Source organism: Etheostoma cragini, chromosome 23 (genome assembly GCF_013103735.1).
Source record: "Etheostoma cragini isolate CJK2018 chromosome 23, CSU_Ecrag_1.0, whole genome shotgun sequence".
Classification (NCBI taxonomy): Eukaryota; Metazoa; Chordata; class Actinopteri; order Perciformes; family Percidae; genus Etheostoma; species Etheostoma cragini.
In genome coordinates this window covers 3,323,329-3,348,560 of record NC_048429.1, presented here as the reverse complement: position 1 = coordinate 3,348,560, position 25,232 = coordinate 3,323,329, and the positions used below count along the sequence as shown (strand labels likewise).

Below are 25,232 nucleotides of genomic sequence, written 5' to 3'. Positions count from 1 at the left end.
AAGCAAAATATTTCACAATAAGAGGGTTGCACACACACACACACACACACACACACACACACACACATATACTGCCCCTCCTCCCTCAGAGGACTAAAACTTCAAAGAGACAGACAGAGCTCTCAGATGTGCAGAGGTCTTCTGAAGCTGTTGTGGCATGCACTTTGACCTCAGGCTGTGAGCAAGAGGAGGCATGAGGAAGAACTACAGCACTATTCCACTCATCTATCTGACAGAGGTAGCGTTTGCTCTTGTTACGACTAAACTAAATCTGTCGCCTTTGACTATGACTTTGTTGTTTGTTCAGTGTGATAGATAGTATAGATAGATACATGGTAGATAGAATAGATAGTGAGAGAAGGGAATCACTTGTCTAGCTGGATATAAACTGTACAGTAGGGTCAAATGAGGTCAGTTACAGAGTCACATGTAATCAGAAGGGCATTATTGCCCTTATTACTCAACATTAACGTGGCTCACATGAGAAGCTGTGAGATAGAAAACCTTTTTTGTTTGTCTCTGAAATGGTCAGTGTTACATACCAAGATTCTAAATTTACATAGCATTCCAGGCTTTCTGTTCTTGGTATAGCTTGATCTGAATAGATAATATGGTTTAAAGGCAGGACTATAAAGAAGGACATTGATGTTTTATGGTTTTGTTCATTACAGCCATGTAGATAAATAAGTTATTTTGTGTTTTTAGACCAGAGATGATCCTGGAAGATGTTTTTTAACAGTTGAAGGTTGAGTCTGGCAAGTTATGTCATGTTTGTTGTCTGTGTTTGAAGCATGTGATTGGCCTTTGCTGCTCGAGTAAAATCTGGGGAATGTGTTTAGCAAGCCATGTATCATGCAAGCACCCCTTGCTGAGCTTGTTTTCATTTAGTCTCTCTTTCTCGCTTATCCCTGAAGTTTCTCAGTCATGGCTTTGAGTGCTCGAGCAGTCACGTTTGTGTTCCTGCTGTCTTTATCTGTCTATCACAATCTCAGCTGCTCTGTCCTAATGTCTGGCAGTTGCCCTTTGTGGTTAAAAAGAGAGGCATTCCTGAGCCAATCCCTAGGTGTTCACTGTACTTTGGGCCGCCCTGACGCTGTGTGTTTTTGTGTGTGCATGCATTTTGCGCCTCAGTCTGCCAGTTTATGCACAACAAAATGCAATAAAAATATTGTTATGTAACCGTTCCAGTATAATGGGGCTCTTCCTGTCAAGCCAACCGCCTTTGCCAGTTTACAAACAAGGAAATAGTAAAAGTTAGAAGCAGCGGGACGGCTGCCCAGTTTGTTTCCACCCTCCTTAAGTTCTCAGCTCTGCAGAAGAGTACTGCAACAAGTCACAGTGTTTTCACAGCTACTGCACCCCTAATATGTTGCCACATCCTCTGTGTACAGTATAGCCTTAGAAATGCCCTCCAACTGTTAAATGTGGTCCCTTCCATCTGTTTACCATGGTAACCCATGACAGTGTCTCAAAGACCTTGGTGGAAGCTCTGCTTTATTGTCCTCCTCATCTCTCTTGTTAAGCTGTTTGTGTTTATACCATAATAGAGGTAATATCTCAGAGGACATCACAGTGTAACGTGTCAACAACACATTTATCTTGCTAATATGGCTCATTGAGCAGTTGTTTCTGTACTTGGGCTTTTATCCTCACAAGCTCTCGGGAAAGAAACGATGCAGTGGAAAGACTTTTTGCAGGTTCTCGCCACTTCAAGGGGTTCATTTAAGATAGGATTGAAACAGGGTTAGTGGATATGATAATGTATAAAATGACATGGTAGCTGTCTCTCATCACCTCTCTGAGTATTAGGCCACTGTGGCAATGTTGCAAAGCAGTAAGGAGGGCTCTATTTGGAAATATCTATAACTATTGGATGGATGCCATGAAATCTTGTAGAGACATTCGTGTTCCCCAGAGGATGAATCCTAACGTTTCCTCTAGGGCCATTATCAGGTCAAAATTAGAATTTTTCCAATACTTTTATGGAAACGTACTATAATAAGTATATCTAATCTTATAATCTATAATATATATCTCTAATCTTAAGTAGGATTTAGTTTGGGGGAAAAGCCAAAACGCATACTATGAGCACTTTAAGGGTTTAAGTGATATTTGTTGTGTAAGTTGTACTTCCCCTGTGCTTTTAATAGATCTGCATTTCTCATGAATTGCCTTCCCCCTTTGCATCTGAAAGTGAAGTAAAGTCTAATATCAGCACATTTCTGTGGCAACAATTGTTCATTATTCATGATTAACTAAAACTATGATGTGTAGAGTTCCCAACCTTTCTTCAACATGAACAACTTCACCTCTGCAGCTTTCTCTGCCCACATAGAATTGTTGTGATATATTATTTATTTTGTGACATTAAGTATTAAAGAAAAAAGCATATTTTCTTTCCATGTATGTGAATAACATTACACCAGATATGTTAAGATGTATTCATATAGTTGACTTGTCTGATTAAATCAAAGTTATACAGAAGTGTGTGTGTGTGTGTGTGTGTGTGTGTGTGGACGTCTATGTATGTCTATGTGTGTCTATGTATCTGTGTGTGTGTGTGTGTGTGTGTGTGTGTGTGTGTGTGTGTGCAGCCTTATTAACATATAACCTTGTCTGTGTCAGTAGTTTCTAGCTACCTGGAGGAAAAACAGACTATAGTGTAAACATATTGGTGTTTCTCTATTGTCATCTGTTTTCTCAGTCAAGTCAGCAGAAAAAAAAAAAAACATATTCTCTTTGTTCTTAATGTCATACTGTCTTGACTTCATGTTAACTCCAGTTGGCAGTGTATAAGCTCTGATACAACAGCAGCACTACAATAAATCTTTCATAAAGGTTACTATGTTAGATTAAACACTTTCAGAGAGGAGTTGATTCAACTTTATAGTCATTTTGGAAGCTGTTTCTTGTTCAGCTGTCTACTTTCATTTCTTTATACTGAGAGCATGAGTATACACACTCACTAATAAAGACAAAAGCAGCAAATGTTCTCTCTGGAGTTAGATGACAAGATTGATAGGAAGCACTCTCATGTCTGTAAGAGAGTTGTGTTATTAATTTTCAGTTTTTCCGCTCTGGATTACAAGTTGAAACCAGTTTGACTTTTTTTGCAAACAGGCTGAACTTGCATTTGTCTTTATTAACTGGCATTTGTTGATCTAGTGAATTTGTTGTTCTGGGACAGCTTGTGTAAGCCTATCCAACCGATGAGGCGGACTAACTGACGTACATCAACATTTACAAAGTCTTCGTTTGTGATGGACCAGAGTACAACCCCGAAGTTTTAAAACGGAACTGGAGCAGCAGTGTTTCCAAATGTCTTTGTTTTAGGCACTCGGAAACAGCGGGGTAGTGCGGAACACACAGCATAAACGTACCAAAAAGATATTTGTTTTTAAACCGAAACGTAGCAGCGTAGAGTAGATGTAGCCTCTGTACATGCATGTTGTACTGGAACCGTTTATCTCTCTCTAACCTTTGCTTTAATGTCACATCCCCTTAACTCTCTCTCTCTTTACGACCAACATATCAAAGCAGCTGTCATTCACTCTAGAAAAAGAAAATAATTATCCATAGAGATCTGAAACCACTCAGCAGAATACAACGGGAAATTAAATGTCACAAGCTGGTGGAGCAGTGTGGGCAGTGGCATGGACTTGTTGCAGCGATGACACATGAAAGCGTGGCTGGTGCCCAACACCTCCTCCCCACATACGCTTTGAAAGCTTGACCCCTTAGATATTTATTTCAAACAACCTCTGGTGCCCGTGTTCACTCAGAGAGGCCACACTGTCCTTTATGAAAGCAGACATACCTTCTGGAAGACAGTGGAGCTCACATTACACTGTGGCTGCAGTGTGTAGGTCACTAGAATACAGTAACGATGTAAACAAAAGAGAAGATAAAACATGCAACAGGCAACAATCCATGTATAACAAGTGGTGGAAGAAGTACTTACTGGGGTAAAAGTACCAATACAACAGTGCAGAAATACTTAATGTAATGTTAATGTTAATACTTAAGAAAGTATTTACAGCAAAATGTTCCTTTATTCTGCAGGTGTAGTACATGTTTGTAGTAGTTTTTAACGGAGGGGTACTCCGCAACGCTGTCGAGATAGATCTGGCAATGCGAGACTAATGGAGTGGAAAACATGGGGGATTTATAACCTGACCTCCTTTCACCTCTGGGCCACCAAACCCCCGTCTCTGTTCTGCCTGTTCAGAAGACCATCTGTTTCATTACCAAAAATGTGTTTTACTGTACTCAACTACTGTATGCATTAAAACTGCATCAGGGATTGTGACATAGTGGCCATATTATTAACCTTGACAGTACTGAAAATATCTTCGGCAGAGCTGCTGAACTCCCGTCAGCTTAAATTAACTGCCAGAGTCCCTTAAAAAAGCCAAGCCTTTTTTATTCCCAGCATCCCTATTCAAGTGCCCCATTGATTTAGTTCCCCTTCTATGCTGGGACAAAAGCAACGGTTGGAAAGCAGGCAACCTTAGTCCTCCCTAAAGAAATGCTATTATAAAGGCTGAAAAGAGCTTGAGGACCATGAGGAAGAGGGAGTTGCTTTTGAGGTTGCAAAGAGGGGCTTTGAAACACACATTTCTACATATACAAATAAAAACATACTTATGTTATGTAGTTAAAGCCTTGCACCAAATGGCAGACAAAGTTAGCAACTGCCTGCTAAAGAAAGTGGAGCATTTAGCCGCTAAAGAGACATATTTTGCAGAGGAGCTGATGGGGACTCGAAACAAAACTAAAAAGAGAGCATACATTCTTCCTATGGCCAGGAACGTGACTCCAAATGAATGCTAAAGTTGAATCTGCTGCATGCGTTTCCCTAAATGATGGAATGAGCTCCTCATTGACATCAGGACTAAAAACGCATCTCTTCTGACTACACCTTGGGGAAAAAAGGGGAAAAACCACTTACAGTTGCACTTTTAATGTGGCTCTTTGTAGTTTGGCTTATTTAAAGCTAATGTGTTTTTTTTGCACTAACGTCTTGCTGTCTGAAGTTTGCACCTTTAAAGTTGAAAGCAGGTTGAAGTTAGTTAGATAGATAGCAGCGTTATAAAATAACTAAATTACATGTAATTTAATGTGTAATAAAGAAACTCTTTGCTAACAAGTTCAACCTAAAGGGTGACAATAATCTGATTGTTGTGTTCACAGCTTGTTTCTGCTGCCCCTAAGTGGGCAAAATATTGCTGGTGTAAGTTTTAGTAATGCAACCAGAATCAATAAAAATCAGTAGTTAAAAACGTCCACGCTGTAACTGCTTGGGAAGGACTTAAGTCTACATTTCAGGCTTGGTATCATGGCTGACCCTGCCGCTGGAGTGTATCATACTGAGTCCTCTCTGTGGATTTCTTCTGCCTTGTGACATACTGTATGTGGATGCTCAGGGGGATTAGTCACTGTCCCCATTGCCAAAACGGTAGCCACAGCATCAGCAATCCCTCATGCCCTTTACCCCTTCTCTGTTGCAACATGTTTATGTGCGAGCAAGGATCATTACTCGTCCTCTACTGAGTCTAATGGGGCTTATCGGCATCAGTGGCACATGGCGAAAAGAACATTTATGTAGTTCAAACTAGCTTTGCTGACAAATCCATCTTTTTTGGCCGAGATCCGGAGGGATTACATACATTTAAGCTTTTCAAGGTGACACAGATGATGTGCTCGGTTAGATTGAAGCAAGTCATTAAAAGATATAAAAGCCAAGAGGCAAGAAACTGGCAGGGAAGGAGACACATCGTGAAAGAAAATGTAATTTCTGGCACAAAAATGACATAATAAAAGAGTGAGCAGGAGGTTGACAGCTTTGGTGAAATGAAATTTGAGGACATGATACACACAGCAATAACGAGTCGGAGTAATGAAAGAAGGGAGTTTTTTTTTGGACAGGGCTTCTGTCTGTGAGGATTATGTAATCCAAAAAATAAATCATAACTTCACTGCTCCAATTACTGAGCCCAAAGGATGTGCATGTGTATGTGTACGCGTGTCCCTGTTCAATTGATTCTGTCTTTGCCCTGCAGTACACTAGAAATGAAAAGGGAGTTTTACCTACAGATGCACAAAGCAGTGGGTCGCAGCTTTTTGCCTCTGTGCTCATCTGGATGTAGACAAATGTCCAACTGACAATAGCAGAATTGTAAACACATAAGGGGTCTCTGCAACAGTGATATATTAGCCACACATTTTAATGTAATTCTTTCCACTTAATGGCCATGCTTTTTCCCAACACTCCAAAGATTATATGATTTATTTATTTTTTATTATATGATCATTTATTTCTCATACACATACGTCTCCCTGTCCATGAAAACATGGTCTCTTGGTGTAATCTCATCTCCATATGATCAGTAGATTTAACAGTCTATGTCACATCCATAACATCTGTGTGTGTGCGCGCGTGCGTGCGTGCGTGTGTTGTGTGACCAAGCGTCTTTCTCTGACTGTCTGAGTAGCAGTGCTATCTTACAAGGCACAAAAGAAATGAGGAAGGCAATGAGATGTTTCTTCTCCCAGAAAGACGTCTGAGCGCTGTCTACCCGGGAGAGTTTCCCTTCCTGTCTGACTCAGGGATACAGCAAGAACACGGCTGAAATAGCACAGCTGTATTGTTCTCAGCTTCTTGTCTCACTTTCTCTCTCCATCCGTCAGTTTCTTTTCTCACATGTATTGAAGATGTCAGTTTTACTGTCAGTGACGTATGGGAACTGCAGCGTTGATGTCAGTTTTACTGGCATTTATTCTTCGTATGTGTAAATTAGGTGGACAAGATATTAGAAATATTTTCAACATAATGCATTCTAATAAAACAACTAAACATTTATAGCCTCAAAATATATCATAGAACTGAGCCAACCATAGAAAGAAATTGATCCAACAGTCAAACGACGAATGTAGAAGTCTCATTTATAAGAGAACATCTTAGGTCTTCAAGGTTATAGCGTTGCATTGCATTTCATCATTCACTCTATTTCTTTGGGGTGCTGCAGTTGCACTGAAGTCAGTTATACTCGCAGAGAAGTCATAATGAAATTAGTTGTGTGACATGATTTTTAAGCTGCATTCTTTTTTTTTATTATTCTTTTTTTGGGCATTTTAAACCTTTAATTCCACAGGAAAGATGAGGATGTGAAAGGGGAGAGAGAAGGGGAATGACTTGCAGCAAAGGGCCGCAGGTCGGAGTCAAACCCGCGGCCGCTGCGTCAAGGAGAAAACCTCTATATATGTGCACCTGCTCTACCCACTGAGCTAAACCGGCCGAATGTGTTAACCCTCATGTTGTCCTTGGGTCAAATTTGACCCGTTTTTAGTTAATGTTAACATTAAAAATGTCAAAAAAACTTTGGAAAAACACCAGAAACATAAAAAAGCACCCACAACATTGTCATGGTTGACGGGAAGACAACACAAGTTTTAAAGCTGCGTTCTTTTTTTTATGTACTTGGCAGTAATGCTGCGTTCCAGGCAACCTGTAGCTGCCAGCAGAGACGGTTGCATAATTTAATTTCCGTTAAAAGAATAGTTTAATTTAATCATGTTTAGATGTAGCATACTATATTTTGCTTTTCTCTGTATTTCTTTAGCTTTGAAGTATCTAACTCGTGTTTTCACAACCTTCCACCCGTGAAAGTGCTCTGGAACGGCAGTCAAACCCGTAACTTACTCCTCGTGAATCGTACAAGATAGTTGACGTCACACACACATAAGCAACAACGGCGACCCCTGTTGATGCCGTACAGACGCCGTGAGAAATAGTATAAATAGGCAACGTATAGTGATTCCACACATTGTAATCAACACAATACACATAGGATTGTGTACTTGCATAGGTTATGTTTATTAAATGAAGCCCAAAATATGTTGCCGACTAGAAATCGCTAGTAACAGCTAGCGGTAGCTAACGTCAACGTTAGGTAGCTGCTACCTAACGCTAACGCTAGCTGGAAGGGTTTGTAGTGACTTTGCTTGAAACGCTGCTAAGTTGTGAGTAATGACTTGAAGTTGTAACCTAGGGGTAAAAAAACTGCATCAGGAACGCAGCATTAGACTGGGTAAAATTGCCCTGCATAAGAGTCATCTGATGCCTTCCTCACATTCGAGAATCCCACCAGGACATCCTGAATGACACGGGACCACCCCTAACTTAAACATTGCATAACCTCTACACAATGTTCCAATCCCCTCCCTTCGTCCCTGTCTAAAACCATCCAGAGCCCCACCTAAATACTCCAGACAAGTTTTAGTGTTCTAGAAAGCCTCTGGTATTACGGAAGTTAGCCTGATTTCATGGCTGAGATGGAGACAGGAAGCACTGCAGGAAGTCTATAAAGAAAACAAAGATAGCTGGGGGGAACGGGAACAATAGCATCTTGTCTTTAACAGAGTGAATTATATTTATACACCCAAATGCTTCAAATCCTTGACACACACACACATGGGTTTTAAATCATCTTGTAACCATGAATTTTGAGATTAATATACACTCTAGATTAAAATGCCATGTAGCATCTCTCTTTGTGCCAGATAATTGGATTTTTAACTCTACTGCACTTAACAAAAGTCATATGGTGACATTTAGATGAATTATCACAACTGCGTGCATGTTACAGAATGTGTGTGTGTTTGTGTGTGCTTGTTTGTGTGTGTTTGTGCGTGTGTGTCGTTTTTATTTTCCTGCAAAGAGTCTAAGCAGTGCAGAAAGAAAATAGTCTTTAAATGCTTTTTTGATGCTGTTTTACAGCCTTACAAGTGTCGTGCTGTGCTGAAAGACCCATTAGAGATCTGCTCTTAATGGCGTTACATAAGGCTAAAGTTGTTTTCTGTGAGCCCACAATCAATGCCCCCTCTGAATCAAATCAATGCTAAAGTACAAAGACACCACCAATCTGGACCTAATTAAATGTCACATTTAACTCTGCCTACTACCACTAGTTCACAAACGCATAAGTATGAATATAATAAATCAATTTCCGGGCGGAAATGGACTGGAAGTGTATTAGGTTATTAGGATTGATCATAGCAGAACGATTTGTTGTGGATCTATCCCAGAGCTATGCAATGATCTTTCTAAATATGCACACACGCATTTACGGAAATTATATGATTGAATCTCTTGCCCCAGTGCCAGGTGCTGTTTTCTACCCTGCAGGCTGAATTACCCGGCCTCAAAGTGTCCAACTTGCCATCAGACACACTTGTCACAATGATAAAAAAATGGCTGACTCACTCACTGTCCTCAAGAAGTGGGCTTCAGGTTGACATGTGCATGAGAGAGGAGACAGGGATTAAGACAGGGACAGACCAAAAATTGACAATATAGTGTAAATGAATACTTAATGTGAGCCCGGACATTAAACTATTAGCAGGCCCATATCCAATGACAGGGCCACTAACGATTCTAATTGGTTTCTTTGACAATATGGCCAGGTTAGACCCGCTCTGCCTTTTTAAATCATTCATGACTCATTCCCCAGACCTTAGTGTGGTAATTCATCTATCCTTTCACTTGGCCGGTGTCATGTTTATCTATTGTTTATCAGTTAATTATCAAGGTGTGCTTAAATCAGCTGTAAATGTGAGTTTATAAAAAACGTCTGCTTGTTAATGATGGAAAGTAGTAGAGAAAAGAGCTGATGATAACTGGGGCTGAATATAAAGCTTCAACACTATCTGGCGATAATAACCTGGACAACCTGATGCATGAAGGATCAAATAACTTGTCTACCTACAGTGGTGGAATGCTACATAACACATTTACCCTTGAAGTCCTTGTATTTTACTTGAATTCTTCCATTTTGTTAAACTTTTTACATTATTTTTTGTACTAGTGCTTTAGTACAAAGGAAGGCAATACTCCCTGACGCTGAGTACGGCAACCCGCCGGCCGAAACATGCAAGGTTGGTTTTTCCGCTCACCGGAAAGGGGGGGCTCAAGGGTGGAGCGAGACCACCACCATTCAACTCAGAAAAAAAGAGAAAAAGTCATATATATTATTCCAAAGATTCCTAAACTTTTCAGTTGAGGTAAATTAAGCTTAAAAAAAACTGCATAGTTCCCCTTTAAAGAAATACAAACAAGCCCAGAGTGATTTTTCTCTAATCCCAGAATAGATAAGGGGTGTAGCCAGACCATAGGCTTCTTTTTCCACCACTGACTACTCTATGTCTACTTTGACTGACATAGTAAAAATACAACTAGGCTAATTTAATTTGGAGCAATCTATTTCGTAGTAATGAATTAATTAATGTGGTGGTGTATTCGATATCCCCCGCAGCCCCTCCCTCCGTGTAAAGCGGTGGGCGGGGCGTAATCACACATTGTGTTTCCCTGGCTCGCCGGGTTTAGAAGGATTACCGCGGTGGGCTGGCTGGGGACGAATCACACCGTCGCCGTCATCGGTCGGTTTTCCAGCAGCGGTGGCAGCGAGTGGGAGCCGTGATGGCATGCGTTGCACCGACGACGTTAACGGTCAACTTAACACTTGAGGACAAGAAAACGGGAGGTCCAGTTTGAGTCCCGAGATTATGTCCGGACTGGAGCTTGTTGTGCTGCTCTGGAGAAAAGTTTACCAGGAGTAACGTTAGGAATACTGTTTCACCAGCGGCGGTAATATGGTAAATATGCGTTTTCTACTATTACGAAGTTGGCTAACCTGCGCTAACTAGCCTCAATAACATTGCTCAAGGGGCTCTTTCATTCTTAAAAACAAGCGACTTATCCCATACCATACGTTGAGTTTACGTTGTCAATTCTAGCCACGTCGATAAAATGCAAATATGACGTTAATTACGTTGAAACTGTCTAGTTTAACACACATTCTAAGAGGTGACAAGTTATTCTGATGAATGTAACGTTACGTCTTTAAAACTAGCCAACTGTCGAGTTTCTGTCTTGAGAGAAGAAGTGGAGTTGGAAATCCTGCTCTTTTCCAAGCATTATTTTGAGCACCCTCAGCTGAAACAACGCTCTCTGTCGACTAGTCCCGACACGTTTTGTTTCCTTCACAGACTTGTCGTTTACAAAATCATTAACATATGTAGACATTCCGTATGAATCTGTTGGAGCCTTTCTGGATTTCGGCCCAGATTCGATACACCATTCACTGCATTTTCGCATAGCCTGTGTTTTCCATTCTTAATATCGGTCATACTGTCTACTTAGTCACACAGTCGCGAGCTACAAAAAATACACTGCGGGATGCGCTATGGAGAAGTGTCAGAAAGATCATACTGTATGTTTGATTATGCTCTCATATGCGGGGCATCATTAAATTGATAGATTTTATAATGAAGTTTGTTGGTGATGAACCAAGCTTCCTTGAGATCACATGCAGACCAGACAGTGAACTTGTCATAATGTTTTATGTCATCTTGACACTGGTCCAAGGCTAGACATCTAGACGTCATGTCAACTGTTTGCAAAGCGATATATGCCCCCACAGGCAAAGCCAAGGGAGGGAGCAGGTTTGTCCAGTCTGTCTGCAGGTGTTGATTTCACGTGAAGATTCAAATCACCTTCCTGTTGTTATTATATCCAGCAAAAATGAGTGAATATGGAGAAAAAGCGGTCGCTGTTTTCTCAAGTCAACAATTGGTGCTTTAAAAAAATGTTATTTACACAATGAGAGTTTTGATAAATAATTATCAGAAATGTTGTTTTAATGACAAAGTGTGTAAAGGCAAATAATAGAACAGCTAGAACAGTCTTCTAAGTTCAGTGTCTTTACTCTAATGCAGCCCTCAAAACCAGGAAAAGACACCACTTAATATGTGACAATATAAACAATTGATATTATATTATATGTATATTGATATATAATTACAATATCCAAAATATCTACTCTCATATCATGATGTTGATATAATATTGGTATATTGCCGATAATTGGGTATTGTCACTGATTTCCTGATTCACAAGGTCCAGATCTGATTTTATATTTAATATCAATACGTTTAGGCATTTTTCAGTTTCTATACCAGTTTTGCATAATATAAAAGATCTTCAGAACTTAAGCTGTAAATTGCAAAAGGAACCCTCTAACCTGGTGCATTATTAAAACTGTTAATGGTCATGTTAAGTATTGACCTCAAAGCTGTTACATACAGAGACAGGACAATTTATTATTAAGTAACTACCTAAAGCCATACATCTGTGATAATGGTCACGGCAGTTTTTCCCCTCGCAAAGATTTCGCCTAACTTTGGAGTGTTATTTAGCAGGACATGGATTCCTTAGATTGTCTTGTTTAATTTGATACCAGTGTCTTCAATCTAGCTTTAAAATGGAGCCACTTAAAAGGTCCATCTCTGCACTTTATGAATCGAAATCAGATCATTCAAATGAAGATCGAATTTAATTTGAATTTGATTTTGTTTTTAAACCCAGCCCTATTTGTAACGTGACGTGTTATAATAGAAAAACTGATTATTATTTGACGAAGGGGGGGGGGGGGCTTTTTTGTGTAGCTCTGTACAAAACACACTGGCTAAGAGTTATGTGACAGCTTTCAAAAAAGGAGCAGGTCTAAATGGAGATGAGGTGCACTTACTTTTCTGTTGCCATTCAATTCACAAGTCTCGAGTGAACCTCAATTTACATCCAAGTTTTCTTATTCACTTTGACTTAACTTGAATGCAATTGTTAAAGAGACACTCAGATTGCCACAATCCTTTTAGAGAGACAGGATTTTTTTGCCTGCTGACACTTGCAATTAATCAACCATGTCTCTTTGGTACATAGTCCTGCTGTCTGTTAGCCAGCAGTACACCCAAGTACCCAAGATAACACACACAGAGGCATTTTTCAGCACACCACACTTCCATGAGCTGTTCAAGGACTGGAGGCAGATCATCCTGTCTTCAGTTGTTAACCTTTATTTGACAACACTCAGGTGATTCTTATGGAAGTGTCGACTGAGCATCTTTCCAGCAACCGGGGGGGCTGCCCAGTGCAAGTGTAGTTTCTTGCTGAGCAGCTATGTTGGTACGGGATGAAGAACCTGGGTGGTAGTTGTTGTGTAAGGATTTAGCATTAGTCAATTTCCTTAAGCATATGTTCCATACCGTGGCTGTAAAGTCTAGTAAAGGAGGAGGATTTGGAGGGACTACAGAGAGTAGCGTCTGTTGACTAGAGTTTGTTCTCCACTGTAACTACCTACATGCAGCAAAGGGCCGCAGGTCGGAGTCTAACCCGGACCCTCTGCGCGAGGACTAAACCTCTATATAAGGGCACCTGCTCTACCAACTGAGCTATCCGGGCGCCCATGATGTGATGGCTGCCTTTGTCCATGATGATGCACGCAACATCATGGCTGCTAACTCTCCCCGCTGGCCGAACTGGGCCACAGTTGGCTGCTTAACGGTCTGTAAACGGTTTAATGATCAGTTTACAAGGGTCGGCTATCGGTCTTAAAAAAGATCTCATTTTTCATTTATAGTTGGAGGCTGGCTTATACAGCAGGGAGAAAAATGTGTGTCTCAACCTTGTTTCAGCGTCTCTACAGTTCAGAGGGTTGTGCTCTTCTGGAGGACAACTATGTGTGTTTTATCTGTCAAACTGATACAGGAGTCATGCTGAGCTCACCTCTTTTATGACATAAAGGGACGATGACTGATATATGTGAGGAAATTGATTTGTTTATGCAGGTAGAATGACTCTAGTGGGCTTGACTTATTGAAATATCAATATGGATGGTGCTTAAAGGTCTAGTGTGTGTTTACGTAAGCCTAAACCGTGTGTTTGGGGGTGGCGGTGTATAATTAATGCATCAAGTAGTCTTTTCTCTTGCTGTCATGAGATCAGTTTCAAAGAGGAAGATTTAGAATTTAGTGTGCCTGTGTTTTTTGCTCTAGAGGAAAGAGGATGGGGGGGTCCTTCTCTGACCTTCTAACAGTATCCTCTCTGGGCAGCAGGGTGGTTTTTTTTTAAGATTTGTGTTCTTCTTCCTGAGGTCTAATTCCACTTTATTGGCAAAGACATAACAGAAATCTTTTTGGTCAATTTGTCAAAGAGCATTTGTCTTCCATCAGTCAAGTCAGGTTTGTTTGGATAAGAAATGCGTCAAAGACTTCTATAAGATCATCCAGGGGAGACGGTCTTCACCATGCCTCGGTTTTGGAGCATTAGAAGCCCGGGAAAAAAGAAAATAATCTGTCTGTCTGTGATTTTCCCACTTGATGGCACACGTGAATGGATCGTTTTCTTTCTAGGATAGTGTTGTGTAATATATTGTGGTGATATGTTTAGGTACAGTTTGGTCTTATAATTATTCCTTCCAGTGCTGTTATTTTTGCTGAATTCATTAACAATAACGGTCTTCCATTTAGAGCTGCAGCGATTAGTTAATAAACAGAAAAAAGAATCGGCAACTGTTGTGATGATCAATTTGAGGCAACAATTAATTAAATGTATTAATCTGACACAAATACTTTATTGTTTGGCCCATAAAATGTCCGAAAATGGTAAAACAAATGTCTGTTAAAGGGTCCCCCAGGTTAATGTGACATCTTGATTTGTCCAACCAACAATCCAAAACCCCTAAAAAAATATACATTCATGTAAGGCAAAGAAAGGCAGGAAATTGTTTGAAAAAGAACCCTACACAATTAATTTATTAACAGAATGGTTGATTGCTGGTTTTCTTTTGTTGACTTATCAAGTATACACTGCAGCTCTAAATCAATTGGGTAATTTCTCAAGCAAAAATGAAAAATATTCATTGGTTCGAGCTTCTCAATTGTGAGCATCTGGTTCTTTTCTCTGTTATTTTTCATTGGGAACTGAATACACTAATGGTCAAAGGTTTAGGGTCACTTAGTAATTTCCATTGCACTCCATTGCAGACAGAATACCAGCTGAGATCAGTTGCATTTCTTTTTCTTTCTTTTTTTTACCAGGGCAGCAGATTTTAGATTACATTATGTTCTTACATAATTGCAAAAGCGTTCTCCAATGTCTCCTTAGTTAGTTTTTTCAAATTATATCAGATTAGTGACAGAAAAAGCCTTTGGAACATTGGATGAATGGTTGGTGATAATGGGCAATGTAGATATTGCATTAAAGGTAAGACCGGACAGCTGAAGACATGACAGCGGAGAGAGAGGGGGGGGAGGAATGACATGCAGCAAGTGTGGAGTCGAACTTACGGCTGCTGCGTTGAGGAGTAAACTTCTATATATGGGCTCCTGCACTTCCAGGTGTGCTACCCAGGCGCCCAATTGAGCAATCTTTTAAGCTAAAATGCAAAACATTTGCTGGTTTCTCACATTTCTTCTTCTGCTTCTTACATTTTTTTTTTTTTCTTACATTTTCTGCTGTTATTTATTTTATGTGATAGTACACTGAATATGTTTGATAAGCAAGCAATGTCAAGACATCAACTTGGGATTTAGGAAATTGTTTGACCTTTTATACAATTTTCTGAATTTATTAGGCAAAGAAGTAATCGATTAAGTGAGAACATTTTCCTGAGTTACAGGCCCACTTTTGTGTTACCTCTCTTTAGTTCTTTGTTTAGGCTCATTTTAGGACATAAGATTTGAGATGTAAAATGACACATTCTCTAAATGATCATGCTTTATTATATGTGTAGAAAAAAGTGTGTCCAATAGAATAGAAAATGTTCCCGGCCTTGGGTGGAGATGGTTGTTGCCCTAAACAATGCAGCATTTAATCATGCTCAACACGTCAGAACTCGTTTTTTGCTCCACTTCTGTGTTATATATGGAACATATTTTGCAGCAGGCCTAGTTTTATGGGCAGTACACAAAAACACAAACACACACACACACACACACACGCACACACACACAGTCCCCCATCAGCACCACAAATCACAGTGATGAGCAGAGGCGTGGTCTTTGTTTGGCCATTGAGAACGAACAAAATGGGAGGAGTAAATGTTGTTGAATGGGAGCAGACTGATGGTCTTCGACTCGCTCCATTGGTCATTTCAGTGAGGTGCGAGCCCAGTGCTTCTCAATGGCATCTGTTGTCAGGGCAACCGGTGGAATCTGTGTCTTATATGTCGGAATAAATGATGCTTCATAAAATGAGAGAAGTGATTTGAGCGCGACAGGAGGATGGAGTACAAACTGTGAAATGTAAATTATGGAGGTACACAGGTTTATGTCTGTGCTTTTGGATTAAGGATTGTGTGGGCTAAACTGACACACCAGCAGTGATGCCGGGTGTGTGAGTAACATGGTGTGGATTAACCAACACAATAATACTATAATACCATCAAAATACCATCATAGAGATGATGTGTTGGGCTAACACACACATACACAGCCTGTTTTCCCACTAGTCATATGGTATAACGCTGATTCATTGCTCATCATTAAACTCTGTGAGCAGATGTGTTAAGGTAGCTGCCTAATTTGGTTCGACGCGTTTAGTTTTGAAACCGCTCAAACTCAACAGAAGAGCTTGTGTGTAATCATTACAACCGGTTACAGTGACACGTTAGTCAGAAATACTAAAAAAGATGCAGGTACATGCATGAATGAATAGTCCACAGTATTCCAGGACGGGAGAACAACTTGCACTGGTTTATTGGCTTCTTTTAAACCGATCACAGTCGTCTTGAAAAGCATTGCGCAACGGCGCCTCTGTTTTAGTTGTGATGCCCAACACACAACCACACCTGCCAGCCCCCGTTATGTAATTCACAAGGAGTGTTTTGCATGTATGTTGACAGAAGGCTGCGGGCCCATTCAGACTGCGTGGACACATTTTAAAGATATGATCACAATAGCTTTGGCTTGAGCTCATGCCAACATTTCAGTCTACTCGGCTCTAGTGAGTACGTTATTGTGTCAGTGAGTTTGTTACAACAGCAGAGCACTGTGGGGTTATGAGTCAGGTGTGTATAAATGGAGCATTTGAGGTGTGTGTGTGTGTTTGTGTGTGTTTGTGTGTGTGTGTGTGTGTGTGTGTGTGTATATAAATCTTTTCAGTGATTTTTTTATTTATTTTCTGGAATGTTCCTGAATCTTTGAATAGGAGAAAAAATAACTAGATCAATATCCTCATACACTTTATTTATTAATGGACTGAATCAGTTGCACAATGTGTTAGTTGATATGAATGGGTAAATAAATGTACATGTATGTTTTTTTTAGGATATGTTTATTCTCGTGCTGCTGCTGAGATAAATCAATTATTTAATGAATCAACTAGTTGAAGTTATTTTTAAGAAAAAATGCAAAACGCAGATTCCAGCTTCTCAAATGTAAGAATTTGCTGAAATCTTATTGGATAGTGAACTGAATATTGAAGACACAATTTTAAATACGCCACCTTGAGTTTTGGGAACTTGTGATGGACGTTGTTGACACTTTTAGACATAATAAGGGAGAAAATCATGTAATGAGGCCAGTACATTGTGCTGTTAGATGTTGGAGTTTATTTATTTATTTTGTTATTTATGTTTATGAATAATCCCATGAGGTATGGGATATAAAATTAATATATCAATTTTATTATATATCAGTTTGGTCAATGGTTGGTCAAAGTAGGCTATTGTTGTGATTTAAAATGGGCAAATGTTCCATAAATAAACTCCTTAGTCTTTTAAAACTAATCTGATTCTGGTTCTAACACTGGCCTCCACTCTCTTTCTCCTTTCTTCTTCTGTCACCCTTTCTCCATCACTTTAATGCCCTTTTTAAATCTTGTTTAATATTTCTGTCTTTTTCCCAAGATTACAACCTCGCCCCTTCGCTTTCTTTCTTACTTTCCTCCCCGAGCATTTTAGAATCGGAGCGAGGGCTGCTGGGTAATCTTTGCTCTGAACAGCAGCAGATTAAAATCTGAGATTACAAGAGAAGAGGAAGGATTACAACTTTTTTTTTTTGCATGTGTGTGTGTAAAGCAGGTCTTACACAAACATACACATGGTTCAGATTGTGTAGGGATATTGTCCCGTCCTTTAGGTTGTGTATTACATGTTGTGCTCAGTTTAAAAGCTTTCTATAGGCCTATGTGTGTTGTCTCTGATGCTGAGCTCGCCACATTGAAAATGGATTGCCAACCGTTCATTGATTTTTAACTCAATGTCCACTCAGACCTCTCTCTTTTTCGCTGGAGTGTGATTAATTGATTTGTTATATTACCTAGTTTTTCTCTGGTGTAGTAACCAGAGCAACGCAGCCAACTAAATCACCTCCCAATGTACAGTACATCTAGAAGAGTGTTGCTCTTTTCTTTCAGCTGCTTCTCTACCATATAACAAAACTGCATTCTAAATAACGTTTCGAGGAAAACATGTTTTCTTGCAATCATCACACAAAGTGAAACGATTGCTGTTTTAAACATGTAGTTAAAGTTGTGAAATGGAAAAAAAACTATGGTGTGTTCTTCTAAATTACTAGTCAAGTATTGGTTTCAGTGACTGTAGTTCTGTAGACCATGTAAACATCAAACACATGTTACACAATTAAGTAGTAGTAAAAACACCACTTTCTAGTTTGCGCTGTTTTTTTAAGTCTACACCAGCCATGTTTTCCTCTGGGAACGTCACAGTTTAAATTTACAGTGAGTGTAAAAAGAAAAAAAGAGGAGAGGATGAGAGCAGGACATCTCAGTCAATCTCTCATCCCTCCATCTGTGGTTTGTTGATGAGCCTCTGGGGGGGTTTCCTAGGTCATGTACTCCAACACTATGCCACTTTCGTACTGTATGACATCCCAGTCTAAAAAAACTACAGAGCTGCTGGAAATTTGGTTGATTTTTTTATCTCATAGCACAACACCAGCTGCATATCAAGTGTTGAGTAAAAGTCAAATGGCGTGACTTGATGTGATATTTCAACTTTTGATGATCTCTTTCAAATATTTCAGTTAACTTTGTATCATTGTCTGTAGAAGCTGCAAAAGGTTAGACACTCTAGATATATTAAATGGATATCAAATTATTATATAACACATATTGAGCTGTTTTCAAATTGAATGCTTTCCTTCAGTAACAGAACCATTTCTGTAGTGATTATCCTGACACTTAAAAGTCATTGACAACAAATCTGTCCAAATTTATTTAAAAGAAAACTGCAGGCTGTTAACCGGTTTTGTGTCATTGCAGCGTGGGCAGCACATGCAGAAGAACGGCACAGGAATCAGCAAAATGTCCCTTCAAATGCTGATACATTCATTTTTCTACCTCAAGCATGTTGTGGCAATGATGCTAAATGCTCCCTCTTGTCTATATCACCACCTCACTGGTTTTGGTGCATCTGTGATTAATGATTATTTAATGCCTGACCATTAATTAATTAATGGTCAGGCATTTAGATTCTCTGTACAAAATAAGTTATGACAATTTTGACACATGATCAAAGCGCTATTGAATCAAATAAAGAGGCTTTAGGCTTTAAACATAATATGGAAGCAGTAACGATCAAAAGCAAAGGGATGTAGGATCCATTTAACATGGCAGCATGTGGCAGACTGTTGCATGGTCTGACATCACCTTTGTGTTTCTTGCAGTACTTGGCCCTCTGCATGATATGTGTACTGTTCAGCCCATCACAAGGTAAATATATGTGTGGGTGTGTGCAGAGAGCAGCCTGTTAAGACTTGTAATCAGAGTAGAGCGACACAGTAATCAGTGAGTGCAGCAACACAGTAATCAGACATGCGCTGTTCTCCTGAGCCCCACCTTAAGTTTGGCCTCACTGTGTCTGTGTGTCTGTGTATTACTGCAGGTAGAACAAAGGTGGTGTTGTCAACATAAAGCAAAGGCTGAACAATAAATGAACATCACTCTGTTTTACTCTGACTCTCATCCATATAATATTGTATATCTATGCATTTTTTACTATTTAATTAAGTAAGTAATATACCTAATCATAATATACCTGTAGTCAAGTCAGTTTTATTCTGGCTTTCCTAAAAAAAAAACTAAAAAAAACTGCCTATTTGTATTCCAGCCCATTTTCTGTCCGCTCTCCTTTCCATTTATTCTCGTGGGTCATTCTCAGTTGAGCCCCGTGGGGAGGTGGTTGGGTGCCTGTCTGCCAGCGCCTCCTCCCCATAGGAGGCTCCTCTTCTCTGGCCACAGAGTCACGGCTGATCCTCCAGGCATGAGGCTCTCCAGTCCAATTCACATGAACCAAATGTCTCATTTCACCTAAACCTGTCCCCTCTTTTTTATCCCAGGAGAACTGACAACTCTTTTCTACTTAGTGTACGTGATTTGAATGCAGTTTTAAAATATGGAAACGGTTGAATGAGCACACCTGGAGAGGATATCTTGTCACCATAACCAGTTCTGTTATTTTTTTTATATCTTTTTGACACAAATGATTTCTTAACAATTTAACAGCTTTAACACCACATCAAATATGCATAATGTGTTTAGATACTCAAAGGTTTCCTTTTCATTGCAGAATTGAATATAGGCAGTTCCTCTGCTTAATTATTCAAATATGTTCCACTGAAGTCAATTGAGAGGTTATGAGCTCTCAAATCCTAGCGGCAGATATAAAAGTACAGTGGTGATATAAAACATTTAGATAATGTGAAAATTTTACGACACCGTGTTTAGTAGCCCACAGAGAGCAGACAGTAATCCTGATGATTAATAGCTCTATTAGAGACCCAGTGTGTGACTGTTTCTTTATTATTTGTACAATAGAAAGAATCCTTTTGCACCATTTTTGTTTGAGATGTTGCAGAAAAGGTTTTCAGCATGCACAAAATACTCCTTTTGCTTTTTAGCATTTCAGTCTCAAATGAATTTGAATTCAATTGCAGGTGCAGTGGTTTGTGTAACCTGCACCTTGTTCTGTGGCACCATGATGCATTAGCCTTGGTATATAAGCTTTTCTCTTGAGCCCCTTTGGAAGTGCAGTCATAAATTACCAGGGATACTCATCTGTGATATTCTCAAGTCTGTTGGAACAGAGTGGCCTTGGCAAACCTAACCGGGTGCTGGATTATTATAAATTATGGTCTGAATACATTTCCATATTTGTCCAAAGAGTTGCTGTAGTTTATGTTAGGTAGGAAAGCGATAATGAGGGACAAGGAGAACTGATAGAAAAAAACCACCCTAGCAATGTAGCTGTAGGGAAGTTGGCCATTTGGTTGACGAATTTGATATTGCTGAAATATCTCAATGATTGCCATTATATTTATAACAAACATTTAAGGAGCATTCATTTATGGCATAGGTTGGAGCATCCATGTAAGGGGCAGCCACATGTCACCTCTCTATGGTAAGCTAGCTTCCTGTTATTGGCTTAAGAAGTCTGGTTTTAAACATCTCCTCCACTAAATCTCTTGATCTCCCTATCCCATTACTTCCTCCCCCTATACTCTAAACACACTCCAGTTTAATTCAGCCAGTGCTAATCTGGTGTGCGGGTTCAGACTGTGTGGCCCCACGTTTATATCCAACTAATATTATTGGCTTTGGCTTTCCCTTATTTTGCTTTATATCTCTCTCTCTGATACAAATAACAAACTCATTCATTTGTTTAGGTTAATTGATTAATCTTTGGGTTTGTATATTGTCAGATAGTAGTCTTGTTAATGGTCTCTTATTCAACAAACGGGTGGCTAATTTTCACTAACTAAAAGCTGTTTTCTCAAAAGAAAAGAAACTGCACCTGCCACCCTAGACATGGTTATATGTTAATATTAAGGCTGTAGTTAATGATTTAATTTCAGTATTGTTTAAACTGCAGATAAAATATCAGAAATAACATTCCCCGCAGCCCAAACTGACATCTTCAGCTGTTTGTTTTTGTCCAGCCAACAGCCAAAACAGAAAAATATTCATATTACTGTCACGTACTTCAAAGAAAACACTTAAAATCGGCACGTTTCAGAAGCTGGTACCAACAAATTGTTGGCATTTTTAATTAGCAATTTATCTAAACACGATTAGGAGTGTGATGTCTTATCAGTACATTAATATGTATAGCTTAGGTGAGATACTATTGCACTAGCAGTGACTGTTGGCACTGACAAATAACATTCATGACTAGTACTTATCTTAAGGGGATTTTTCTGTAAACAGCCTTGACTTGATGGATTGGTGTGGGGGATAATCTGTCACTGGCGGGCTGCTGCTGATTGGTTTAAAAAAAAAAAAACTATGTGTCACCTTTGCGGTTTGCCAAAATTACACTGATTAGCTGAAGGGGAGTATTGTGTCGTTCATGAGGGACAACATTTTTACTTGTTTCTGACTTGTGGTTACCCCTGGCTCTTGTTAGTGGAAAACAAATTGATGGATCGGAGGCAGTAATAAAGATATTCAGACTGTTGGAAGCCACAAAAGAAAGGTTTCTCTTAGCAATTTCCTGTGTGTTTGTGCATGGTTGTCGTCTCCCCGTGGCAAGGTCCCCACTCCCAGCTCCCATCAATGAGACACCGAAATGAGCTGGTTAGTGGGAGTTGGACTAGCACTTGCTGGCCCACTCTATTGCTCTCTTTTCCACAGACAGTACAGACCCCGAGCTTCCTCTTCAGTCTCTAATCTTAGATTTTGGAAATTACACGCTTGCTGCATGTTGTATGCTTTACTAGTTGGTTTTAGTTTGAGTTTTTGCCTTCAAATGATCATTGTTTTCATTATCAGTTAATCTGTAGATTGTTTTTAGCAACACTAGCGGCATGGCTCTAGCAGTGACAAGGTCAGTTGGCCTATCACTTTGGCCCAGACTGAAACATCTCCTTCATCTACCGGATAGATTGGAACACACTTTTGTTCAGACATAAATGCTTCGGCAACTATACATCCTACTGACTTTAGTGATCCCCTGACCTTTCCTCTAGCACCACCATTAAACACACATGTGTGCTTTTGAGTGCAATGTCTTGACAACTATTGGATGGATTGCCATGAACATCTGGTACAAACATTCAATAATAACTCCTGTGACAATCTGACTTTTCATCCAGCGCCATCATCTGGGCAACATTTGAACTTGTCTGATACTTTTGACTGTGATCAAATATCTGCTAAAATAATCAGCCTCCCATCAGCCGTCACATAGCTTTTAGTACATATTAGTAGGTAATAGCATTCTTAGACGCTGAACAAATATGGTGAAAATGGCAGACATTACCTGCTGAACATGAGCATATTGCCATTGTCATTGTGAGCCTGTTGGCATGCTAATGTTTAGTTCAAAGCATTTCCAGGCCAAAGTACAGCTTCATAGAGCTGATAACCTGGCTGTAGACTCTTTGTCTTGTTTTTAGAGTAATCTATCTTAATTATCTTATCTGAACTCCCAGACTAGCTGTATTGATTTCTTCAGGTTGTTTGTTTTGTGTGACCAAAGGTACAAAAGTCAAAAATGAATTGCTTTACAGTAGTGCTGTCAAACAGTTACTCGCATTAACGTCATAGTTATCTCGCAATTAATCACACATTTGTATCTATTCTAAATGTCCCTTGGTGTCTTTTTGTCCCATTATTTTTTCTTATTTTAATGCTCTTATCAACATGGAAAAATGGATTGCCTCTCTTTGTGCCAAAGATTTTTTTATTGAAAACTACATTGGCATATAGCCTACTGTAGTGTTCAATTTCACACAAACATTGTCACTTGGAGCAGATAATCTCTCTAACACTGTCCATCAATTATAGGGTGTAAAAAATACTTTCGGGGGGGGGGGGGGGATTTGCATCAGCTGTGTGCTTGGCCATAAAAATAAAAAAATTACGAAACATTTCAGAAGCTGGGACTAACAAATTGTGCATGATAAATTATTTAAATGATTAGCAGAGCAGTCATCGATTGGGTTAAACTATGAATCATCTAACAATCTTTTCAGAAATATTTGAACAGCAGTAGAGCATGTGAGATTTTATCATGTACATATATAGATAGATGTTCATGCATCAAAGGCTCCAGTCCATATTTAAATGCAGGAAGCTGAAGTTGTTATGTAAATTAACCAACTAAGCCACCAGGACATTTCATTTTTGTCAGCTTTTTTGACTTGTAGGTGGTTTGCTGTGAAAAATCAAATTTAGATCATTAAATGGGAAGTTTTATGGTCAGAAGTTCTCTCCAAGAAAATCGATTGGAGGCCTTTTTTTTTTTTTTTTTTTTAGATATTCTGCATTCTTTTCAAGACCTAATTGGTCTTGAAGGGGGGAAATATGTAGTATCTAATGATTTGTAACTTGAATCAGGTTCAGTTCAAAGTAAATACTACTGATGCAAGGGGGTTTACAATGACTTGGAGCGAACTTTGGAAGGGATGTGATGAGTTGGATGTGATCTTTGGTTTGTCATGTAACAAAATCCTATATGTTATCCAACATATGACCTAAACATATTCTATACAAAGAATGTCTAAGGTATTGAAAGCGAGAGTGTGTTCATTGGGTTAGCACTCTCCAGTCTTCTGCAGAGCTTGTAAAATTGACGCTGAATCTTTGATATAATAAGCTTTATAATCAAGAAACGGTGACGAGGCGGTTTTCTTTCGACACATCATCCAGCATTGTTGTTCAGACACCACAACATCATTAATACATTTTTGTATCTCTTGGAGACTAGTTGAATCGCCGGTGGACAAATGCCCTAGTGTGTTGTTGGTGTTTTTACTGTGTGTTCACCCATCTGTATATTAATCTTAATGGCCTCAGTGCATACCAACAGGGTCATAGGATGAGTTGTGACCTGATAGTTGCTCTGTAGAGCAGGCACATGTACCCCTTTGAGACATGTGGAGCCTCTGTGTGTTCACATGTTAATATTTTTCCACTCTCGCACCCTAAGACCCACTTCCCAATGGATGTGTGAGTGTGAGCCACTGCCAACTGTATGTTTATACACTACATACTTTGTATGTATGAGGAAGGGCAAAAAGGTTTGGTTTGGTTGTTACAAATGTAAGGAAGCGTGATCTGTTTTTAAATGTAAAATATTCAAGGTTTGTGTTTTTTCCAAAGCCGGAGGTTAAGTGTATGCTGCAGTAGGAAGATGATGCACAGTTTCTTGTTCACTGCCGTAGACTCACAGTGTGGTTGTCCACTAATCAGAAGGTCGCAGATGATTAGACTTAATAATAAATCATCTGTTAATTATTTTTATGATTCACCTTTTACCACCCAATGTTCCAGCTGCAGCACGCTAGTACATTAATATTAACATATACACTCACCGGCCACTTTATTAGGTACACCTGTCCAACTGCTCGTTAACACTTAATTTCTAAGCAGC

General features: G+C 39.4%; 1 protein-coding gene across 3 annotated transcripts in view; it reads left to right on the top strand.

Moving 5' to 3' along the window:
- Positions 1-25,232, top strand: part of tmcc3 (transmembrane and coiled-coil domain family 3) — a 37,274-nt gene that overhangs the window by 3,628 nt on the left and 8,414 nt on the right. Inside the window, exon 1 of one of the 3 annotated variants that reach the window (XM_034863643.1) lies at positions 30-238. The exons of 1 other annotated variant lie outside the window; for it this stretch is intronic. In XM_034863643.1, coding sequence (XP_034719534.1) covers positions 194-238 — 45 coding nt within the window. In that variant the 5' untranslated portion in view covers positions 30-193. Of the gene's footprint in view, positions 1-29; positions 239-10,375; positions 10,654-25,232 lie in introns of those variants that run through there. One more of the 3 variants, XM_034863644.1, reaches the window with a different exon arrangement.